Genomic DNA, 22,119 nt, shown 5'->3' on the forward strand with positions numbered 1-22,119 from the left:
CTCAACTCAATCTGGGTTGTCACCGATATTATCTATTTTATTGACATTGTAGATATTATTGTCTTTATATAGTGAATTTGGTGTTGTAAGCATTACTTTTGCTGCTCTAGAAACAAAATAAACACACAAGTAAATTCAAATCCTATCTTTTTCTAATAATATATTATTTCTTGCAGCGCTCTGTGGGACATTGAGACCGGTCAGCAGACGACTACCTTTGCCGGTCACACCGGTGATGTAATGAGTCTCTCTCTGGCGCCCGACACCAGGCTGTTTGTGTCTGGGGCCTGCGATGCCTCGGCCAAGCTCTGGGACATCAGAGAAGGAATGTGCCGACAGACCTTCACTGGCCACGAGTCGGACATCAACGCTATCTGCGTAAGGCTGCAGACGCAAACTCTCTTTTACATGTTACATACGAATCATAGGAGGGTGTCAGGTCTCAAATCTTTCTTGGCGTGTCCAAGGTCTATCCGAGCAAATCTCAGGTCCTTGAGGGCAGGTTCAATTCATGAACAAAATACAGTCATTTGAATATTTTATCCATCACTCAGAAGTAAAGGATGTATGCACAAAAGTATCAAGACAAAAAATCTCCCTTTGACCTTTTGTTGCAGTTCTTCCCTAATGGCAACGCCTTTGCCACGGGCTCAGACGACGCTACCTGCCGGCTGTTTGACCTGCGTGCCGACCAGGAGTTGATGGTTTACTCACACGACAACATCATCTGTGGGATCACCTCCGTGGCGTTCTCCAAAAGCGGCCGCCTACTGCTGGCCGGCTACGACGATTTCAACTGCAACGTCTGGGACACTTTGAAGGCCGACCGCGCAGGTAAGCCGCCACACAAGACGAGAGAGAAGAGCTGGAGGATCATGTTCTGATCAACTGATTTCAAAATATGTCATGAGTCAATGTGTCCAGGTCTGCTCCATTGAGCCGTCTGAATAACCAGCAGTAACTGTCAGTTTGGTGTCAGCCCCGGTCAGAAATGTGGAGAAGAGGTGTGGGAAGAAATTCACCATATCCGTCCCAGCTGTTGTTCACAACCACAGATTTTGTTTTTTAAAGTAAATTTGACGTTACAATTTAGCGGTAAACACAGACAGTAGATGAAGTTTAAACATAAGAAATGTGGAGAACTAATCTATAGCTCGGCTTTAGCTCTCCTGTTTGTTACACCTCTGTGCACCTGCTCAGTTACCTGAAGCATGTTGAGTGTGTATACTGAAGTTTGAATTACAGATTTATAAAACAGACTTTTTGTTGTATGGACCTTCACAGATTGAAAACGTACTAATTGGTTTGGCGTGGATCTGTCAAGACTCCCTTTAAAATGCCACATCAGAGAAACCGACCTCTCGTCTAATCGTGTCTTGAAACACACTTCATTTAAAAACTCAAAATCGAGCAGCAATTTATGCAAACTATCGGCTCGAAGTGGTCGTATAGCAGCAGCTGAGTGGCAGTGCTGACTCAGCAGTGTGTGTACTGGTAGTTCAGTTAGCTGTTAGCCAAACACACACAGCCAAAACAATAACTAGCTGCCCGTACTGCCCGGTGGCGGTTTAGAGTTGTGATGGAGGAGCCAGCAGGCAGTCAATGGCAGTACAGTCAATAAAAGATGTTTTTATATCTTTATGTGGAATATTAAACAGCTGAACAATGTCCTGTTAGAAACCACACCATGAAGGCAACAGAACATTTCCAAAACATAGTTATGAAAAGTTTACTGAGTATTATTACCAGTCAGGAGAAGCATAGAACGCTTTGAAGGCACTGAATCCAGCCGGCCAGCCAGAGGTTCAAGAACACCTGGTTGGAAGGGAGACGCTGTCATACAACAACGCCTGCCTGGCTGCTTCACAAGTTGAGCTTTAAAAAACTCGCATCTGGACTAGCGTTTGGAACACAGCGAAAGAAAGCAAAAGAGAAATAAGTTGTGATCATACTAAAGTTAGCTCTTTGGTCATCGCACTAAATGTTACACTAAACATCAAAGGCCAGGAGAAACCTGCAATGCTTGTGAAGGTTAACATGAATATAGAAAGAATCTTAGAGGGAAAACTTGCTGCCGCAAAATTCACAAGTGTAATGTAAAACAAGGACCGTAACATTTGTATTTCTATTAAATGTCACTTTTTACTTCTACTCCAATGTACATTTTACATTGCTTTTTTTAACCTTACAGATTCTTAAAAAATTAAACTGACTACTAAACTATGATGTAGTACATAAAGCGGTAAAAAGTGATAAACATTAAAGTGATGATATAATAACCACATCATTTATTCTGAAATGGGCCATTCTGCACGAGTACCTTTACTCTTGGTAGCTTTAAGTATATTTTGATCTTTAAACTCAAGTAGGCTAATATTTAGAATGCAGGACTTTTACTTGTAATTTTTACAATTTGCTATCTGAGTTGTTCTTCTTCAACTTCTTTCCAGTTTGATGTTAGCCGTTTGATATTGATGATAAGTCTAACCCTGAATAATGCCCTGAAACCTTCTTCACCTCGTTCCCCATCTTTCACTTTTAAGGAATCCCGTTTCCAGAACAGTCATTTAGAAATGATGAATTTACTGTTTTGTCACTTACACTATAAGTTAGTTCTGATCAGACAGGGCAGGTGTGTTTCCGTGTCTCAGCCTCTGGTGTCTCTGCAGGTGTCCTGGCTGGTCACGACAACCGGGTGAGCTGCTTGGGTGTGACCGACGACGGCATGGCCGTGGCAACAGGGTCCTGGGACAGCTTCCTCAAGATCTGGAACTAGAGTCTGAAGGTAAACGAAGGGCTGAGGAATGTTCAGTGATGTGTGAGAGTGAAAGGGGGGGGGGGGGGGTTGAACCTCATCTAGAGTTAGTATTGACTGCCATCTGGAGGTTGGGAATGAAGGTGCAACATATAAAACCAAGAGAGAAACCAAACATAATATCACATCAGCTGTTTTTAATCCTGTTAGATGTCTCTTTACTATGCCTGTTCTTGTTCGCATAGCTTCAAACGTGTCTTGTGATATTGTTTTGGACATTGAATTTTAACACAAACACGAGTGAAATGTAGTAAAGTTAGCAGTTTTTGTCTGATGAGCGATTACAAATATTCACACATGATCAACCCTGATCGTAATGATTTTACCGTACGGTGGCCAATGAGTCATTTAGCTGAATAATGATAATCATATATTTCTTCTTTGTTTGTCTCCAGATGGCGTCTGGACTCCAAAGTTGAGTGGAAGACCATTCCAACATCACAATGTTCAATTTTATTGCATATCCAATCTTTTCAAAAACACCATGATACTGACTCCAAACACCCCAAAAATCTATCAAGGGCAAAAATTCTCTCTCTCTCTCTATCTCTCCCTCTCTCTCCCCCCTTCTCATTTGAAAGAGCACAATTGTCTGTCACTCATTTAGCTACAAAAAAATAAAAAGCTTGAGGAATTTAGTGGAGGGGAAACTTGTGCATTCCTCCCATGACCATGGTCTGGTATTGTAGTAAGCCACCTCCAAGCTAACATGTCCTGCGTCCTCATTATACACAGGTCTGAGTGAAGGTTAGGACGTGACGGGGATCTAACTCTTACTAGCTTTTTGGCAATGTTTCTTTTTTTTTTTTTTTTTTTTTTTTTCTGTTAGAGAGAAGTAGATCAGCGAACTGTCAGTTAATGTTTAAAATGAGGATCAAAGCTTTGTTTTATTTCCTTGTCTTTACACATTTTAGAGAACGTTTTTAAGTTTAAAACTAGAAGAACCTCCAGATCACGTCATTTTAAATCCAGCTTTATCCCACTGGAGAACAAAGCGAGAGAATTGAGCTTCAACAGGGAGTCCTCAAGCCACTACTGGCCCTTCTGTATATTTAGTCCCATGATACTTTTACCGTTTCTTTTTTTCCAGTGTAGTCCACAAATCTTTGTTTGCACAAAAATTAAACTTTGCATATATAGAATAATGTCTAAAGGAAAAAAAAAGTTAACTAACCAAGCACATGCTGTTTATGATGATGAATGCTCGTTTTTAAAACGAAAAACAAACACAAAAAAAAACAAAAACCCGTTTTAACCATTCTTACACCTTTTTGTCTGGCGACAGTGTAGAATAATTAAATGAAGATTAACCCATCGGATCATAATCCACCCCGCCCCCCCTTTTTTTAATTCATTTTTTTCCCTCCTTTAATTTCGTTTGGTTCCCCCTGGTTTCTGTTGCCCGTGGTTGGGACCGGTGATGTGATTTGGTCGGGTAGGGAGTACCGCCACTTTAGCCCGGTTGCAATCCGGACGTTTCTCTTTTAACAGAGGTGCCCATTCCGTGCTTGGAAATGCAGTTACTACTCTGTGAATGACATGTTGTATAAATCAATGTTTGAAAATAATGATATTGAAACTTTTTAAGTTAAAAATGAAAAAAAAAAGGTTTTGGTTGTCTGCCATGGGTGGGTTATCTCTTAGAATCGCATGCTGTAGAATTGCTTAAAAAGGTGCATATGGAATTAAGTCCTTTGATGTTTTTCTTTAAGAAAATAACCTGTTGAATATATCAATACAATGGTATTTATATTTTTCTTTTCCTTTTTTTTTTCTTCCTTTTTGTTTTTGGCTACTCCGTGCATACATGATTCAACTAAAATGTCAAAGCTATGCACTTGAGAAGCAAACCCTGCAACATAAACGGTTACTTGGTCCATACTTGGGAGGGATTCCACAAATTAAGAAGTAACGTAAATGTTAAAATTGTACACACATGCATACGTACATTCATTCACCTAAACATACACAATCTCAAATGGAACAAATTGTCATTCCTTCTGTAGCAAACAAAATTCCACTTACAAAGAAAAACATTTTATAACAGGTTTTTTTCTGTCCTTTAATAAAAAATGAAAAAAAAAAATCTTGCAGCATCTGAATGGCAGAACTTTCTGTTGTTCCCTTCTCCTTGTAAACAGAGGCGCTCTTTCTTTAGCAGTAGTGACATTTTTTTCCATTCTGTTTTTTCTCTGCGACATTCTGTACAAAAAAAATGTGCTGTAATTGTGCGTTAGGCCTGGAGTTGGCAAAAAATAAAATGAAATAAAAAATATTAAAAATTAATTAAATTCCCTTTCCTTTTCTCTCTTTCTCCATCAAATAACTGTAGAGCTCTGCACCCCCACTCTTCCCTTTTCACCTTTTGTATTTAATTTTAAAGTCAGTCAGTGTACAACCGAAAGCTGGATGCAAGATAGAAACTATATTAAAATGTACTGTTATTTAAGATGTAATAAAAAGCAGTTTGAGATGACCTACTGTGTTGAGTGTGATTCACTTAGAGCGGTTACCACTGAAGCTAGAATGTTGCAGACTGTTTGGTTTCCCTGTAATTATGTTCAAGTCAAATAAACAATTTCTTATCCACTGTTGAATCAGCCTGGCTTCTCTGTACAGTCAGTTACTCTGCTACATGTGGTTTGTTCATCAGCCTCTACACGAAGTATAAAAGGACGCCTCACAGTCCAGTTTGTATTTAGAGTTATTGTGAGGATAGAAATTAAAACTGCAGACTGTGGCCATCAACTTGTGATGTGACAAATAAAGAAGCTGCATTACTGTGTGCACAACTTCAGAGATCTACGCGTCTCTTGGAAATACTACCTGATCTGTGTACACCCCCTATTGCACATAAGTACGAAATAGAATGAGGGATTTAATATTGATTTAGTGTGATTTTAACCATAATACAGTACTCTAATCAAAGATTCTGATTAAAGTTATTGTGAGGAATTTGAGAGTGCAAAATGATGAGAATTCTAATGAATATCACTGAACTGGGTTCATTATTCACCATTTGGAACCTTTATTGATGAATGGCTGATGGATTGCGTTCTTTTAAAAGGTGAAATACTTTTTTCCCCATCTGTCGTGTCTGTAAGGGGAAATAAATGTATTGTATCGCACTTTAAATTTAAAAAGCATTATTCCAAAGGTTTGGTACATGAATAAGCTAAATGAACAACCATGAAGTGGTAGATTTGTGTGCAATGAGTCAGACAGTGGCGCTATCACATTGTGGTTAACAGGTTGGGCCATAACTTCTTTACTGTATGGCCCACGTCCCCGAGTCAGATTCACATGGGCCAACAGGGGGCCAGCACTGGATTTTTGCCCCAGGGCCCCCAAGCAAGGTAATTCTGGCCATGCACCACAGTTAGACCACAATCAGTCTAATTGCATCATTGTTGAATCACTATTCACACAAACTGTAAAAAAGTTCCAATTGCCACTTTGGGATGATTTGACGTGTCGAACTTGTTCAAAATCACACATGGAGATGGATAGATGGAAGGGACTCAATTTGCTTTCCTTCATTTTAAATGTAGAATTATAAATTAACAATTGAGCAATGTATAGGCATTTAAATACATGAAAGCACAAGAGAAACAATAATAATAATAATCGTTGTAACAAACACGATGACTGTAGAAAAAACAATATAGTGCTTTACAAGCTCACTAACTAAGCCTGTGAAATGATATTTCTTTGTCGTAATGTAATTGCATAGTTAATTAGTTCCCTCTGATACAATCATAAAGCTATAAATACTGGTCTTCCTGACCCTTTGGTCGGTCTGGAGAAGTCGTCCAACACTACGTCAGCAAGGAGAGAGCCTGTGATTGGTCGGCCCGTATCAGGAAGTGATGAGCTGACTGTTGACAGGTCTCTTGCAAAGTAAGATGGTGTAACAGTGTTTTCTAATGAAATAATGGCGAGGCTTTGCTCCAACGGCAGTTTGCTGCGCTCCTAATTTGTGTCGTCCCTTGTAACGCTGTGGGTGAAAGGTATTGTTGGCAATAGAAGTGAACGCTTTGTGTTGAGCATGCCCAACTACTAGCTTAGCACGCTAACTAGCTTAACACTAGATTAGTTAGCTCACTGTTGAGTCTTCTGCCATCTGGAGCCGTCTCCATTCATCCGCTTAACAGCCATGAGTGTGGTGGCGGAGGTCTTGTTGTAGCGAGCGTTGATCAACCATTCGACATTTGGGATATTACTAACTTAGTAGGCTAACGTTAACCGTTAGCTAAGCTAGCTTTAGTGACAACGAGACTGCTTGTCTTACGCAGCCGCTTAATAATTATTAACCTGTATGTAGCTAAGTTACAGCTAGGTTAGCTAACCTATTTATCCAGCTGGTTAGTCACCGGTAACCTCACATGACGGAACTCTTAAAAACCTTTAATTTCTCAACTGACTTCATAAACTCTGCTATTGTGCTGCCACTTGACTTGCCGAACTTAAGAGTTTCTCCGCAAAAAAAAAAGAAATTGGGTAACGTCTCAACTTTATTTCGAGTTGCACAAGTTGAAGTGACCGGAAGTGATTTGACTCGTGCTTCATTAATACTTGATGTGCCTCTTCAGGGTACTTGCAGCCTGGCTGTCAGAGATGGACGGTGGAGAGGAGGTGCGAGTGGAAGCTGCCCCGCACTGCTGCTCCACCTGTGATGGAGGGGAGGTCGCCGGACGCAGCTTGACTCGACGCAGCAGGAAGACCCGCAGCCTGAGCACCTCCTCCGCCGGCTGCTCTTCCGACTACAGGTGGGTGTTGACCACGGGGCCCACACATATGTGATACGGGCATGGGTTGTCTTTTCCTGGTTTTAAAGTTATGTCATTTTCTGAACTTACCAGACTGTTCTAGCATTTCTGGTTACCTCTTAAAGTCAATGTTGTTTTTTTTAATGCGTTTTTGGCTAGAGGCCTGAAATAAGGTGTCTGCTTAATACAAGCTTAAGAGATTGTTACGTTTGGTTCTACAATATAGACTGTCATTAAATAACAGTTTTGAATTTTGAAGCTTTTGCGTGTCTTAAAAAAAGGCAGCTGCTAACAAGTAAGTAAATAAATATAACTAGTGCACGTCATCATGCTGACTACTTCACCTTTACAGCCTCATTGTTTATCCTCGCTCCTTGCAACCAGGTGTAGGTTGTTTACGGCCCATGTTCGCTGTTGTCAGCCGATTGCAGTCACTCACGCTTCACTCGTGTGGAACCGGCCGTCGGTGTCTCACTGGCCTTGTCTGAACTAAGCTTTGAGCAGCCATGCCTGGATTTGAAGCCTCTACATTTTGGTATTGTTGTTTATGATCTTTGTCTGTCAGTTTTGCATACTCTCTCACTTGTGTGAGCAGCAATTACAAGCAAAGGCTACATAAGTACAAACATTCATTCATTCATTCATTCATTCTTTCCTAGGTGTGGCTGGTCGCATGCAGAAAGGTTATTATGCAACAACACAATAACCTGTGGATGTTGCCAGGGCTTTGTTTTTTTTATATTTTGTCAATAGTGGATGAGGTTTCTTACAAGGAAGAGGGAAAAGACTTTCCTACCATGTCCTTAAAGTACCAACCAGGACTTTCCCAGGAAATGAAATGTCACTCGGAGGTAACATTTGTCCAAGATGTTGAAACGCACTCCCACGTGATGTTCATGACACTTGGCAGAAAGGTCGTTGTGATGGATTTATGTAAACAAATGGCTGTTTGGCTTTTGTAATAGGGAGGTGATTAATTTGCTTGAGCTACTTGAGCAGTGACTCATAAATACCAAACATGAGGGAAGTGGGTTGTCTTGGCTGAAAGGTGCTACGGATCCGAATCTAATTTTAGGTTAGAAGCCTGAAATAAAGTGAGATTATTAAGACAAGCGGATCGCAGGCTTCTCTCTGCTCTGATTTCTTTGGTCGTCACCCAAAAGAAGAAAGAATACTAAAAACATTGATTTTATCAGGATAGCTTTTGGTATAGACTCGAGCATGTTGACTGTCCCACATGTCGGCCTTTGTAGCTGCAGTTAAGGTTTTTATACTCTGGTGTTTCAAAACATTTTAAGACACCATCCTGGACTCTGATTTTTTTTTCCGCTATTTATTGATCAATTGAAAAAATGATCGTTAGATGAATCGGTAATTGCAGTGTCAGTGTGCGGGCTTGTTTGTCCTTTTTGTTGATGAGCGTGTAATCAATATTTGCATCAAGTCCAACTCCTAAACTGTCCGTTTTTACAGGAAACCTCTAAATATGTGGAAGCTGTTTCATGGGAACTTTAAAGCTGCATTAAAACCTTTTGATCCACTAACGGAGCAGGAGGACTCAGCAAACGGGGCGGCGTTATCGTCCCATCCTGTTTCTGGCCTCCTGACTAATTTCCAAAAAACAAAAGGGCTAAAAGAGGCTCAAAACTCCAGCGAGCTGTGACACGCATTCATTTCAGTGAGTGTTGATATGACAACATTGACGAATGCAGCTTAAAGAACCAGTAAACAGCAGATGGGGAATTCACAGAATCAGTCCGCTAAGAGGATTTGTTGGCTGAGCGAGCTGGAGAAGCGTGAAGGCGTCTGCAGTCGGGAGGCCATCGTCTTGTGGTGCTGCGTCACGGCTCAGTGTCACTGACCTTTCATCCCCCCCACCGACGCAATCGTATAGTTTTAACAAACATTTTCCAGCCGTCCCTTTGTCTATCTCTCGCTCCACTGCACACTCGCTACGCTTGCACTACGCACTGAGCTGTTCTTACGCTACGCCTTCCAGCACGTGTTTCCATCCAAACATTTTTATGTAAATGTGTTTTTTTTGTTTTGTTTTTTTAAACCCGGATGGAAGCGATAGCTGCAGCATAACTTTCCCCAGAGCTGTCAAAAAAACACTGCTGCAGCTGTAAGGGAGACTTTCGGCTATTAATCAAGAGAGACGTCATCTGTCATCATCTTGAGCTAAAATTAAAGGACCTGTCAAACAGCAGCAGTCAGTCAAGCGCTCTCTCTTTTTACTGACATTGGAAGCTTGTGCTCAGGTAGACACTTTATTTCCCCCATTGGAGCTCCTTTCCTATTGGTCGCCACATTTGTAACATTGTGGGATTCGCCGGTTCAACTGCTGGTGATTTACTGATACAGTGTTTGTGGTGCCGGTAGGACTGATTTCACAATGCACGATTACTATTTACCACCTGGGCCCCATTGTTCAGTACCAAAGGTCACAGGCAACATGTTTTCAATGTTGTGTAATACATTAGGGTGGAGTAGTGGCTCGCCACTGTGCGACCCGCAGGGTAAGAAATGATCTCGTATCTGCTGACGATGAATTAAATTTGGGAAATCCTCATGCTGACACCCTTTCTCTAAATGTCTCAGACTGTTACTGTGGCTTCATTTCTCCTTTTTCTTTAAACGAGGAAATGAAAGTGGAATTTATTTGATTAGAAAGCTTGCCTGAAGAGGCATTTAGACATGTAGGAGTTCTAGAGACGTCCATCAGCAACATGCACTGGGAATTTCACACTTATCTCAAATATCACAACTGAAACAAACTCGAACATGTACTTCTTCTTTTTACTGTTTGAAAAACAGCGTGTTTATTTCTTTAACAAGTTGTACAGATGTGTTTGCCTACTTTGTCGTCCTCTCTTCTAGGAGGCCTCAGTCGCTTCATGGACCAAGCCCTGTGACCACATTCGGCCCGAAGGCATGCATGCTGCAGAATCCACACACAGTGATGTAAGTCGCACAGAGCAAACGCTCTCCGCATCACAAGGAGTGTTTGTACTTGTTGTTCTAAAGTCAGTGTACAACTTTGCATAAGAGTGGCAGTTTAGTCTGTGTTGCACCCAAAACTGAAGAAAGCCACTTTGCTGTTGCTTTAAGATCTTGTTGGGGCAAAACCGTTGTGACGGTGGGAAAAGTTGAGTCTGAACTAAACTTTCTCCATACTACATAAATAAGTTTAAAAAAATTGTTTTATATTCCAACAGCTCTTGTTAAAAATACAATATATTTGGCATATAACACAGTGCCAGTGCAGACGCTGTTAAAGAACAAACTGCCTGTCAATTCATGGTTTGTTCATCTCTTCATGTAGCTTTAGCAACAAGCTTCCTCCCCATTTAAAACCAATGTGAAGTAATGTAACGTCTTTATTGTGTAAATACAAGTATTGAACCTCTGACTCGTTCCCTGTCGGTGCTCTGGTGCAGTTTGCTTAACGCTAAAAAAGATAAACGGACTCTCTTCTCCTTATTCACCTTTTTAAACTTGATCAAGAAAGAACATTCAGTTGTCAGCTTGAGTGGGGTTAAAGTTTACCGTTACCTGACCTCACAGTGGTGATGGAACACCGCGTGCTAGCTAACCACATTAGCAAGCACAAGTTTGCTTTGCTTAGTAAATATTGGTCACATCATTAAATCAGACGGCTTATCCAAAATATACAGGACCTGGAAATATAAAGACACAGACATCAAACACGCTGACGTGTTTACTTTTGTCTTGAATTGTACACAAATCTGTACAAACAGACCGAGCTTCTGAGCATTATTGAGGCGAAGTGACACCACTCTTACTTACATTATGAATTCATATACATTCTCCCTGTAGTAGTATTATTGTATAGTACACTGGTCTATATGGTACTGTATACTTCTCCTAAACTTGTTGTTTATGAGAAGCTTGTAACATCATGAGCCCAGTCTTGCACTTAAATGTCTTAATATCCTCTTGTGTAACTTCAGAGTTAGCAAAACTCCAAACATTCCACGCCATGTGTTGCATACGTGTTCTTGATCTGCTTGTTCCACTGCTCTATGGCGGTACTAATGCATCAAATAGTGTACATTTTCAGTGAATTCGGCATAATTTTGGTGGATTTTGAACAGTGTTTGGCAGGTTGTGGCTTTCACTAGAAAAAAAAAAAAGATCCATACTAATAATAGAGCTCAAGCTCGCTCACACGTCCCATCATTGTCTCTTTGCAAACGGGTCTTACTTTTGATATGATGCCAGGGAAAGTGATAGTGACATGTTTGACTTTGTTTTGGCTCTGCTCCAGCAGGACGATAATAATCCTAAATATTAAAAAAAGGCAACAACGGGGGAATGTCTGTCACCCGACCTCAATCGAACTGAGCGTGTGTCGACTTGCTGGAGACCAGACAGAAATCAAAAGGTCCCCAAAACCAGTAGAGCCACATACTGACAGAATTTTCCATTTTTATTATTAGCATTATTATTTAAAAAAAATTGTTTGTCCTAAAGTACGGTATCAAAAAAAGTATAGTTTTTGTATTGATGCCAAAACTCTGCTGTTGTATTGGCAGCACTGTTTAAATGTTATTTAAACAGAGTTTGGATTTTATTTGTTTAATTTTAGATCCATTTTCAATACACATGAATGTATCCATAATTATAACCATATGACATCAAACACGTTGTTGCAGAGCTATGACATTTGGAGTGCGTTGTCGCTAGCAGGTGTCCGTAATAACGTGTTCAGCGTTCATAAGTCCGCGTAATGAGTCTGCAGACGGAGCATGGACTCGTGATGTATTTACCCGTCAGACTGTTGGCCTCTTGACTCCCTCGGCTATATTAAGTTGCTCCCGGCACTGTTTGTTTTCAGCAGCAGTAATTGAAGGATTAGCTTCTTCAAAGCTGCTGGACGGGTTAAAAGTAGCAAAACCAGTCGATTCCTGAGCCTCTGTCAGTACGCTATGTTCCGCATTGTTTTCACCGTGTGTGTTTGTGGGTGTGGGTGGGTGGGTGTGTGTGTGTAATTATGGCAAAATTTGTCCTGGAGACGCCTACTATAGCGTGAATGACAACAGAGAGGGGGGTTCTGGGTACTTAGCCAGGTGTTGATACGTCTGTCTGTCTTTGGGCAGATTCTGTGACAGTGATGGTATCAGTCATGTAGCTGGGATTAAAATGAGGGCATAGTTTGAGGATGTGCTTGTCCGTCCGTCCGTCCGCCCCCCCCCCCCCCCCCCCCCCCCCCCCCCCGTCCCCCTTTTTAAAAACACACACTGTGCCAACCGACTGCACAGAGGTAATGCGTTCATTGCATAATAACAGAGCCAGTTGATAAGCACTTCCTCTTCCTGCAGGTCGTCAGGCATCGTTGTCTTTTCTTGGAAATGAGTCATAAAATAAAACATTTATTTTTTCTCAAGGAAACAAATAATCTGTTTATTTCTACTTATTGCTACTTTCATTTTGATGTTTTTTCCCTTTATCAAGGTTTTTTTTTCTTCTTTTTTAAAAAAATAAGTTGAAATGTAAACCCTAACTCGATACATCTTATCCAGTAATAGTGTTTATGTTATAGGTAGCATCTATCATCCTACGTCATCTTAGATCATTTAAATGATTATGTAATTAATTCTAAATATACAGAAGAAGAATTGTGGTTTGATAGACCTATTGGGTCATAGTACTTGCCACCACAGTGGATATACTAGTTTCAGGAACAGCTTTGTTGTGTTTCAGTAACTCACACCCGTCCTATCAGGAAACTCTTTCCCTGAACTGGGCGTGTTCAGCACAGCCGAGTGGGCTGAACCAAGATAAAGTCAATTTTAAGATGAGCGAGAGCCTTAACTCGGCAGCAGAATGCACCAGGAAGGTTTAGAGTTAAGTCCTCACTGGGACAGAAATAGCCCCAGTGGATCCAGTCCGAGGGCTTGTTAGCCGAGCACCCGGAGCCTCGACCACATGCGCATGGAGAGCGCCTCATCCTCGCTCAGCCTCTCAGACTGCCCGCTGGCTGATTCACAGCTTGACCGCCGAGAAGCCAACTGACTCTGTTCCTCCACGCCGCTTCGCCATGTGTGGCAATCGAGGAAGTCGTTGGAGGTAGACTGAGCCGTTCCGTCAGCGCGAGCCACCAGGACAGAGTCCCGGTCTCCAGCTGAACCCTGAAGCGGCAGCCCTTGTTGCATGTGTACAGCCATGAAGTTCAACCAGTGCGTGCCGCAGGACACTCCCGGCAACCTCGGCGAGAACAAAGTGTGGAAGTGGTGAGAGCAAGTTTCCCCCGCTGTCTCTTTGTCAACACAGAGGATGTGTTGGATTACTGCCAAACCAGATGATCAGAGCGCTGCGCTGCGCTGCGCTGCGCTGCGCTGCGCTGCCTGCGAGCTAATGGCAGCGTTAAAACTAATGTCACGCTCCAGTGGTTCCCACAGAGCGGAGAGCTAGTTTAGGCTTTGGCTTGAATGAATAAAGGAACATTTTCTATTTGTCTTGGAAGTCCAGGGTTGGACTGATGTGGCCTTTTGGAGGCCGATATGCCGTATCAAGGTTCAGCTGTACCCTGTCGAGCGGTGGTTGTAACACTTAAGAAGTGCCGATGTTTGCGTGTTATCGCAGGCTGGCCCTGTGTTTAGGACAGAGAGAGGTGTTGATGATGATGAATGAATGAAAGGGGAAGGTCAGGGTGTGGATGCTTTGAGGTGGACAGAGGAGAAGCTGTCCATGAATAGATCACCGCTTCAAATGCTAATGAAGTATTGCTTTTGTCTTCCTGTGTTTGTGTTGGGAAAACAGGCCTGCACAGCTTTCATTCTGCTTCAATCGGGCTCACTTAAATTAGGAAGTGGTTTATTGTATTCGTGCGTTTGTCTCCACCTGTGGTGCTTTTTTAGAAGTCTAACTGCCGCAGGGAGTTCACTCAATAACCTGTGCAGCCTGTCTCACACTCGTATCTACTGCCTGGTGAGTAATCTGTGGCAATTACAATAAGGCTGTAGTTAGTGGTGTTTGTTTTGATTTGACGTTTTGAGTCGATTCTGCTTTCTTGTTTTATTTGTTGGGACTGAAGGGGAACCTGCAGGATTACGAAGAACGCTGTCTTAGCATTTTAAGTACAGTAGCAGAGTCTGTTTCCACATGTGCGGCTGTTGACATTCTGCTGAAACCTGTTCGGCCGAGTAGAGATATCACAGCCAAAGAAACAAACAAACAAACCTGTACAGTAAATCCCCACTGGAAGGCTAATGTGAGGGCATCAGCTGGTATTCACAGTCAAACCGCCGAATCATGAACGTAGCATTGACGGCTCTCCAACCGCAGAGAAGCGTTTCGTGACCAGAGAGAACGAGCGTGGAGTGGAACTAAAGCTGAATGTTATGATGTTTTCTGATATAACGAAATCGGTTAGTTATGAATCCCCTCCGTCATTCTCTCGTTCGGTCTCAGCGACGGCCACTGATTGGTACAGCCGGTTCTAACCGGGCTGGAAACGGCAATTTTCCACACGTGATTGGTGTAAATGTTGTGTGAGGCAGACGCTAACTTACAAGCCGTCTAAAGCGGAGCTAATGGCTGACAAGTACAGCATTGAGTGTGTTTGGGTATGTGGGCATGTCTGTTTAACCATGCCTGCGAGCACTGAACAGTTGACTCTTTCACAGCACGGTAACATGTACGAGAGCAGCGCTCTAAGATTTAACGATACCAAAGTCTAGGATTTAGTCTAGTTAATCCTAGACTAGGATCCTTTGGATAGGAGCTTTATTTATCATATTTCCATGGTGTTTTTTTTTTTTATTATTAGTTTCATCCCTCTGGAGTTCATCCTCACAACTCGTGGCTCTTTGCTTGCCAACTCAGAATGCCTTGTGGTTTGAAGAGATATTTTCACCCTCCTTTTTATCTTCAAAACTCGTCCATTTCACAGCGTTTCCTTTTAGAAACACTGTGGGGGGGGGGGGGTTCCTGATTAACTGAAGCATCCTACTGTTCATCATAGTTAACAGATCCTACATCAGCCGCAGTCTGTGGGTTCAGCGCTCAGTTCTTTGCCCGTTCGGTCCGTCTTCTCCTCCTGAGGTCAAAGTTGTGTCTTTGTGTGTTCAGGCACATTCAAGACCCCGCCAGCCAACTGCTGACGTGGAACAAGCCACCGAAAAGTGTCCTTGTCATCAAGAAGATACGAGACGCCAGTCTGCTCCAGCCTTTCAAAGAGCTCTGCATATTCCTCACCCAGGTATGCCCACGTGTTCACCCACACTGCTTACTCTGGTAGTGATACGTCGCAGTATTTAAGGGCGGGAAGTTGGTAATGGATCAAAGGGGAACCAGTTTGTGGGATGCTGTCTTTCTTTCAAAGTCCTTGCTGGCAGTTGCTAATCTTGTTTTGTGTGTGTGTGTGTTGTAGGTGAAAGACTTGATTGTTTATGTGGAAAATAAGGTTCTGGAGGACCCGGCCATCTCGGACGATGAAAACTTTGGGGCCATTACTAAGAAATTCTGCACTTTCAGAGACGGTATGAAAACCAGTCGTCTTTGCTATGACAGTATGCACACTACATATATGAAAACAGTCAGGAGCTTAGATGAGATAATTAAAAGGTTTATTGTCTTCATATTTCCCAGATCTTGATGACATCTCCAATCGCATAGACTTCATCATCTGTCTTGGTGGAGATGGAACTTTGCTTTATGCGTCTTCGCTCTTCCAGGTATTCAGCCTCATTCCTCCTGTCACTTTAAAAACGCCCTTCATGTGCTCTTTACATTTACTGGTATGACACTACAGTGCTCTCCTTCCTTTGTTTATTTGTAGGAGAGCGTTCCACCAGTTATGGCCTTTCACCTGGGCTCCCTGGGATTCCTGACACCTTTCAAATTTGACACCTACCAGTCTCAGCTCACCCAAATTATTGAAGGTAGTGAGTGTTCTCCAACCTCTGTCTTTCTACACCTCTTTTTCTGTTTGCAGAACACGTGTTGTGCTCCAGTTTTCATAAACAAAAGACACTTCGTATATTTGTGTGTGTTGTGGACGTAGGTAATGCTGCCATCGTCCTGCGAAGTCGCTTGAAAGTCCAGGTGCTGAAGGAGAACTGCGAGAAGAAGGCCAGAGTTGACGAAAACTGCATCATCCTGACTAACGGGGACATTGAAAGCAGCCGGAAAGCCGTGGAGTATCAGGTAATATCTGCAGCCAATGGGGACCAACCAGCTAAGCCATGTGCTTACAGTATAATGACTCGCTTGACTTCTCCCCCCCGATGCTTTTCGGCGGGTAACAACATGTTGTTAAAGAACCCACAAACGTAAACACTGTCGTCAGCTCCATGACAAGAAATGCAGCTCTGACTGCAGGTATGAGGTTAATACTCAATAATAACACAGGTGTGAGAGGGTAGACCAGGTGCTGGTGGTGTTTATGACAAACTGGTGAACCTGTGACTGTGCGTTTCAGGTACTGAACGAGGTGGTGGTGGACAGAGGACCCTCCTCGTATCTCTCAAACGTCGACCTCTTCCTGGACGGACACCTCATCACCACAGTGCAGGGAGACGGTGAGCGGTGTTCAGTCGGGAAATGTGAATGCTTGCGTTGGGTTCGGTGTAGTTTGCGCCGTACTGCCACCATTTAACAATGGTAACTGAATTAGATCAGTGGTGAGCCGTACTCTGAGTGAAACCAGTCCGACAGCCCAAACAACACGCTCTGTAGCTGGAGAAACCTTTATTCTCCTTCACATTCCAGCAAGCATTGCATTTGATACAGCTGCATTTGAATTCTTTGACTCGCACAGAGAAGCTGCAGGTTGCAGGAGGTTCATGTAGCTTAATGATGACACATTTCATCCGCAATCCTAACTGCATGTAACAAATTCACATGGTGGGCTCATTTTGTATATTAGTTGTAACTAAATATACAAATGTATTCATCATGTGGGTTCATATAAAAAGAATAAGGCTCTGCACACGCTCTCATCGAATTCCATGTTCTGATGAAAATTGTCAACGTGGGAGCTCAACTACAACATTTAGCCTTTTTAACAATGTTATATAAAAGTATAATTTCTGTATTGTTGTTTTTAGAAAAACACACACTGTACATGTTTTTGCATGTGTTCACTTCCTGTTGGACTGTTCTAAATTAGTGCTAAAACAATTACTAGATTATTGCAAAGGTAATTGATATTCAGTCCATAGTTTCTCTGTATGATGAAAGAATTAAGAATTAATCTATTCATCAAAATGATAATGACAATAATTGTGGGTTGAGGTCCTAATCTAGTCTAGAGTTTAAGTGTGAGATTAAGATGCAGGCCCATGGGTGTATTTCTATTCTACATATAAATTTGTTTTTGTGCCATATTAAACCTACTTGACCTAGACGTAGTATCGTGCCTTAACCCTGTGTCTCTCTGTCCCCCTCAGGTGTGATAGTATCTACACCCACAGGTAGTACAGCGTATGCTGTGGCAGCAGGAGCCTCTATGATCCATCCCAACGTCCCAGCCATCATGATAACCCCCATCTGCCCTCACTCACTCTCCTTCAGACCCATCGTGGTGCCCGCCGGGGTGGAGCTCAAGGTAGCGACACGGAACAGTTTGAGTCACTTTAGGAAGTGGTTTGTTTTGCACTGTTTTTTTACCAAATATGGTGCATATGATATCAGCTGCAAGTGCTACTACAACAACCACTACATGAGCTTAAGTTACATTTTGATAAAGATTGTACACATCGGATTGTTTGACTGTATTTTGAATCAATTGTGCAAAGAGAGACGGGCAGGTTTTACAGGATGTAAATGATTAAAAAAGAGAGAGTATGTTTATTGAGGACAATAACACAACCTTTGTCCCTTCTGTGACTTTTCTGCACCTTTTGCTTGATTTTTCAGATAATGCTGTCACGTGACGCAAGAAACACAGCCTGGGTGTCATTTGATGGAAGAAAGAGACAAGAGATCTGCCACGGAGACAGGTTAGTCCGCATAACGAGCTGGTCATCGCACCTCAGACAATGAGAGAGGCGCTGAGTAAATGAAGCGCAACAAAAGCCCAGAGACGCCGCACCAGATAACGAGTTTAACACTCCCCTGCCTCCACCCTGCCCGGCTTTGTTACGTAACCGCATCAACCCGCTTAACGGGCGTGAGCCGAGGAGTTCACCACGCGTCAGATCCATGTTTTACCTTTAGGTAACTCGTTCAGAGATCACCGTCCTGGTTCTGCCATTGTTTTTGAGTCACTGAAGCAGACTTAGACAGATACCCAGTGTTGCATCAGGAGGAAGTTGCGTTACTGCATCTGATGTCAACATCTCCTCTTTTGTTTGTTCCATTGATTGCACGTACCTGGACTTCTCCTTCTTGTTCGGCCTGCAGCAATTGTGACATAAAACCTGATTCTTTTTTTTTTTTTATCCAGTATTACCATCACCACTTCCTGCTTCCCTGTTCCCTCCATCTGTTTCCGGGACCCGGTCAATGACTGGTTCGAGAGCCTGGCCCAGTGTTTGCACTGGAATGTGAGGAAGAAGCAGAACTACCTTAGCTCGGAGGACGAGGAGTTCTGAAGGCACCGGGTGGCATCTTCAAAGTCTCAAGGACTCCTTCGTCTTGGTTTTAGTTGTTTTGTCTTTTTTTTTTTTTTTGGGATAGTTTTCATCAAACTCCATTCAGAATCGCCTGTCGTAATAACGTTGCCCATAACATTGAGAATTGTATTAAAATTGCCAAAAACCTCAAATCACTATTGTAAAATTATATTTAATCGTACCTGTTTTTTCATAGTAACAGTTTTATTTATTTCATAAGGCCCTTTTTCAAAAGTCTGTCTTCACTCTTGGTGATAGTGGAGTTGTCACAGCCTCGTCATCCCTCAGTCAGTCACCCAAAATCCTCCCTACAAGCTTTACAACAGCTACCAAATTATGACCACTAGCTCGCGTTAGCTAGAGTAGAGCTTTGAGTCTCTTCCCTAACCCGATCGGGCCGGACCTGATCTGCCGGGTTCGGCTGTATTGTCTCAAAAATTCCATCTGGCTTGAATTCATGCCAGTGTCCCAGAGTTTTGTTTTGTTATTCAATGCAGACCTTACAGACAGTTTTTAGTCTCTGCTGAACATTCGGTAGGAGAAGACGACACGTATCGCAGATTGTGTCACAAATGTCTGTTACCCCACTGAAGAGACGCGCCCAATCATAGCTCGACACTAGAGCACCGACGACGCCAAAGTCATTTAGAATCAAACACCGAGCTGCAGCAGTCAAAGACACTCAAACGTCTACTTTCATTTGGCTCAACAAGGCTACAAATGCTACTTAGCTAGGCTAGCTTCTCTAGTAGGTTTGGATTATTACTCATCAAAGTGGAAATCCAGTGCTAACGGCAGCTGCTAGCTTAATTTACATAACTCTGCGGAGAGTGAAGGGAAGCTTATCTACAGTCTATTGGGTGAACGATGAGGAGGCGGGAGACTGGTGACAACGCCACTCTTGAATAATAACATTTTTAAATAAGTGTAATTTATAAAAAAAAATGCTAGTAAGACATATACAACAAACATTTGAAAAAGGGGAATTTTGAGATGAAACTAATAAAATCCTATGGAAATGAGGAAATAACCTTTCATAAAAAAATGTTTTTTAATAATACATTATTTTTCACAATATTGGACACTTGTTGCCTCATCAAGCTACTCAGAGAACCAGCAACGTGTGTATGTTGGAGGTATGCAGCATTAATAATTCTCTGCTCAGGTAATCCTTACTCCGCTATATCGTTGCATAGTTAATCGTTATTAATATCCTTTCAGTCTGTAGAATACCCCAGAAGATATGTCCTGTTCTAATGTGTAAGCACGTTAACATGGTGACTATTTGAATGGAGTTTGGCCCCACTATTGGTCCAGGATTGTCTTTGTGTGTTTTCCGTCTGCATTCCTGACAAACTGGCCTTTTGAAATCAAAAAGCAGTTTGAAGAGATGGTGTTTCGACTCGTAATCAGGAGGAAATGCAAGGCTTGCACTGAAGCTCTGAACGTCGGTTGTGAATGGCAGTTATTGCATTACTCTTGATGGTCTGCTTTGGCACTTTTTACTCTGCGAAACAGACCAGATGGACGGCAGGGACACAGCTACTACTTTATAAACGAGTTAGCTACTTCAGTAGAGGTTACAGATTTTCTTAAATATTCTAAAACATCTGTTAAATCAAACGTACCTGAATTATCTTAATCAAATCAGGAGAAACTGATGTAATATCATGAATTTATGACAAATGATGTCTTAAACACTTTGTTGGTGCATCTTTGGGGGGGGAGCAGATTTACAGTACATCTACTTGGCAATAGTGACCCAAATGTACAGACTGTGCCTTAAACACTGCTATCATTAATTTATAGAAATGTAATTTTTCAAGGTTTACATCATTGTGATGATGCGATTGCACACGTGTGATTTGTGCATTTCCATTGTAGCCACATGCTGACTGTTGTCTTTGCTGTCAGCTGCGCACGACACTTGAGTTATTTAGTATTCGTCACATAATCTCTGTTCTGCTGTCATGTAGTCGCTGCGTTGGATCACATGTCAACAATGCAAGATGATGATATTCATTCCAGTTCCCATTTCTTCAGTGTCTTTTTTTTTTAAATTTTTTATAAAATGCCGTTTAAGCCATAGCTGAACTCTGTGTAGGTTTTATAGACCAATGGCTGTGGGCTGTAGGTGATTGAAAGCTTTTCTCTGTGTACGTTTTTCAGACTTTCAGTTTGCTACAATTCTGCCACTGTGTAGTCTTTGCTGAAAAACGTGTGGCCTCCCGTACGTATCTGTTCGCGTATGTTTTTCTAGATGTTAAAATATATATATACATATACATACACACACACATACATACACGTTTATAAATTGGCTCAGCAAATTGTGTCTGATGGAAAACGTGGACGTGGTGTCACCTGTTGTTACTCAAGTGGACCAACTAAGCTCTGAAAGGCAATCATTCCTTTAACTCAGAGTATATGTATATATTGTATGTGATGCATTTTGTAAAGTCAATATGTTTATTAATCTGTTTACAATGCATCATTGCTGAAAATAAATCTATTTGATACTTTTTTTTACATTAATAAGCTCTATAATTAATTATTTTTGTCGACCAATAAGACTGTCGCAGTCTCGCTCTAATTTTTCAAAAGCTTGTAATATATCAGTATTTGTAGAACAGTGAAATACTTTTCCAGGACAACTTGAAATCTTTAATCCATGTGTCAAAACAGTAAAGGATGGTTTGTTTCCAGTGTTGGTCTGAACTGTAGAGCCCCACTAAACTCCAGTTCTGCAAAAGAAAAAAGGCTTTTACTTCTATTTTCTATGAAGCATTGTCAACTCTTCTCTCAAAGTGCTTTTCACTTTTGTAACTCTGACTCTTATATTTATGTATGTTTGTTTCTAATATGAATCTTGATATTTTTTTTTTCTTCCCAGAGCACTTTAATAAACAGAGAAATTGTAACTAGGAAGTGTGTATCCTCCTGTTTGCTC

General features: G+C 41.8%; 2 protein-coding genes across 5 annotated transcripts in view; both read left to right on the plus strand.

Annotated features, from left to right (window-relative positions):
• The window catches only part of gnb1a (guanine nucleotide binding protein (G protein), beta polypeptide 1a), a 30,759-nt gene extending 25,468 nt beyond the window's left edge, over nt 1-5,291 (plus strand). The window contains exons 8-11 of the mRNA XM_079168236.1: nt 177-378; nt 618-834; nt 2,670-2,785; nt 3,211-5,291. Of these exons, the coding sequence (XP_079024362.1) occupies nt 177-378; nt 618-834; nt 2,670-2,776 (526 nt within the window). The 3' untranslated portion in view covers nt 2,777-2,785; nt 3,211-5,291. The remainder of the gene's footprint in view (nt 1-176; nt 379-617; nt 835-2,669; nt 2,786-3,210) is intronic.
• Nucleotides 5,292-6,683: 1,392 nt separating this feature from the next.
• Nucleotides 6,684-22,091, plus strand: nadka (NAD kinase a). Of its 4 annotated transcripts, none has more exons than XM_079170893.1 (12): nt 6,684-6,715; nt 7,408-7,584; nt 10,465-10,548; nt 15,682-15,811; nt 15,983-16,091; nt 16,201-16,286; nt 16,391-16,493; nt 16,616-16,758; nt 17,033-17,132; nt 18,003-18,160; nt 18,472-18,554; nt 19,001-22,091. In XM_079170893.1, exons 2-12 carry the CDS (start codon nt 7,433-7,435, stop codon nt 19,146-19,148), a joined length of 1,296 nt encoding a protein of 431 aa, XP_079027019.1. In that variant the 5' UTR covers nt 6,684-6,715; nt 7,408-7,432; the 3' UTR covers nt 19,149-22,091. The 4 variants fall into 4 exon arrangements, with proteins under 4 accessions (XP_079027019.1, XP_079027018.1, XP_079027020.1 ...); XM_079170892.1 differs by having other exon boundaries at nt 6,709-6,825; XM_079170894.1 differs by lacking the exon at nt 6,684-6,715 and adding an exon at nt 7,969-8,119 and having other exon boundaries at nt 7,450-7,584.
• The last annotated feature ends 28 nt before the right edge of the window (nt 22,092-22,119 follow it).

The sequence above is a fragment of the Pholis gunnellus genome (assembly GCF_910591455.1).
Source record: "Pholis gunnellus genome assembly, chromosome: 2".
NCBI lineage: Eukaryota > Metazoa > Chordata > Actinopteri > Perciformes > Pholidae > Pholis > Pholis gunnellus.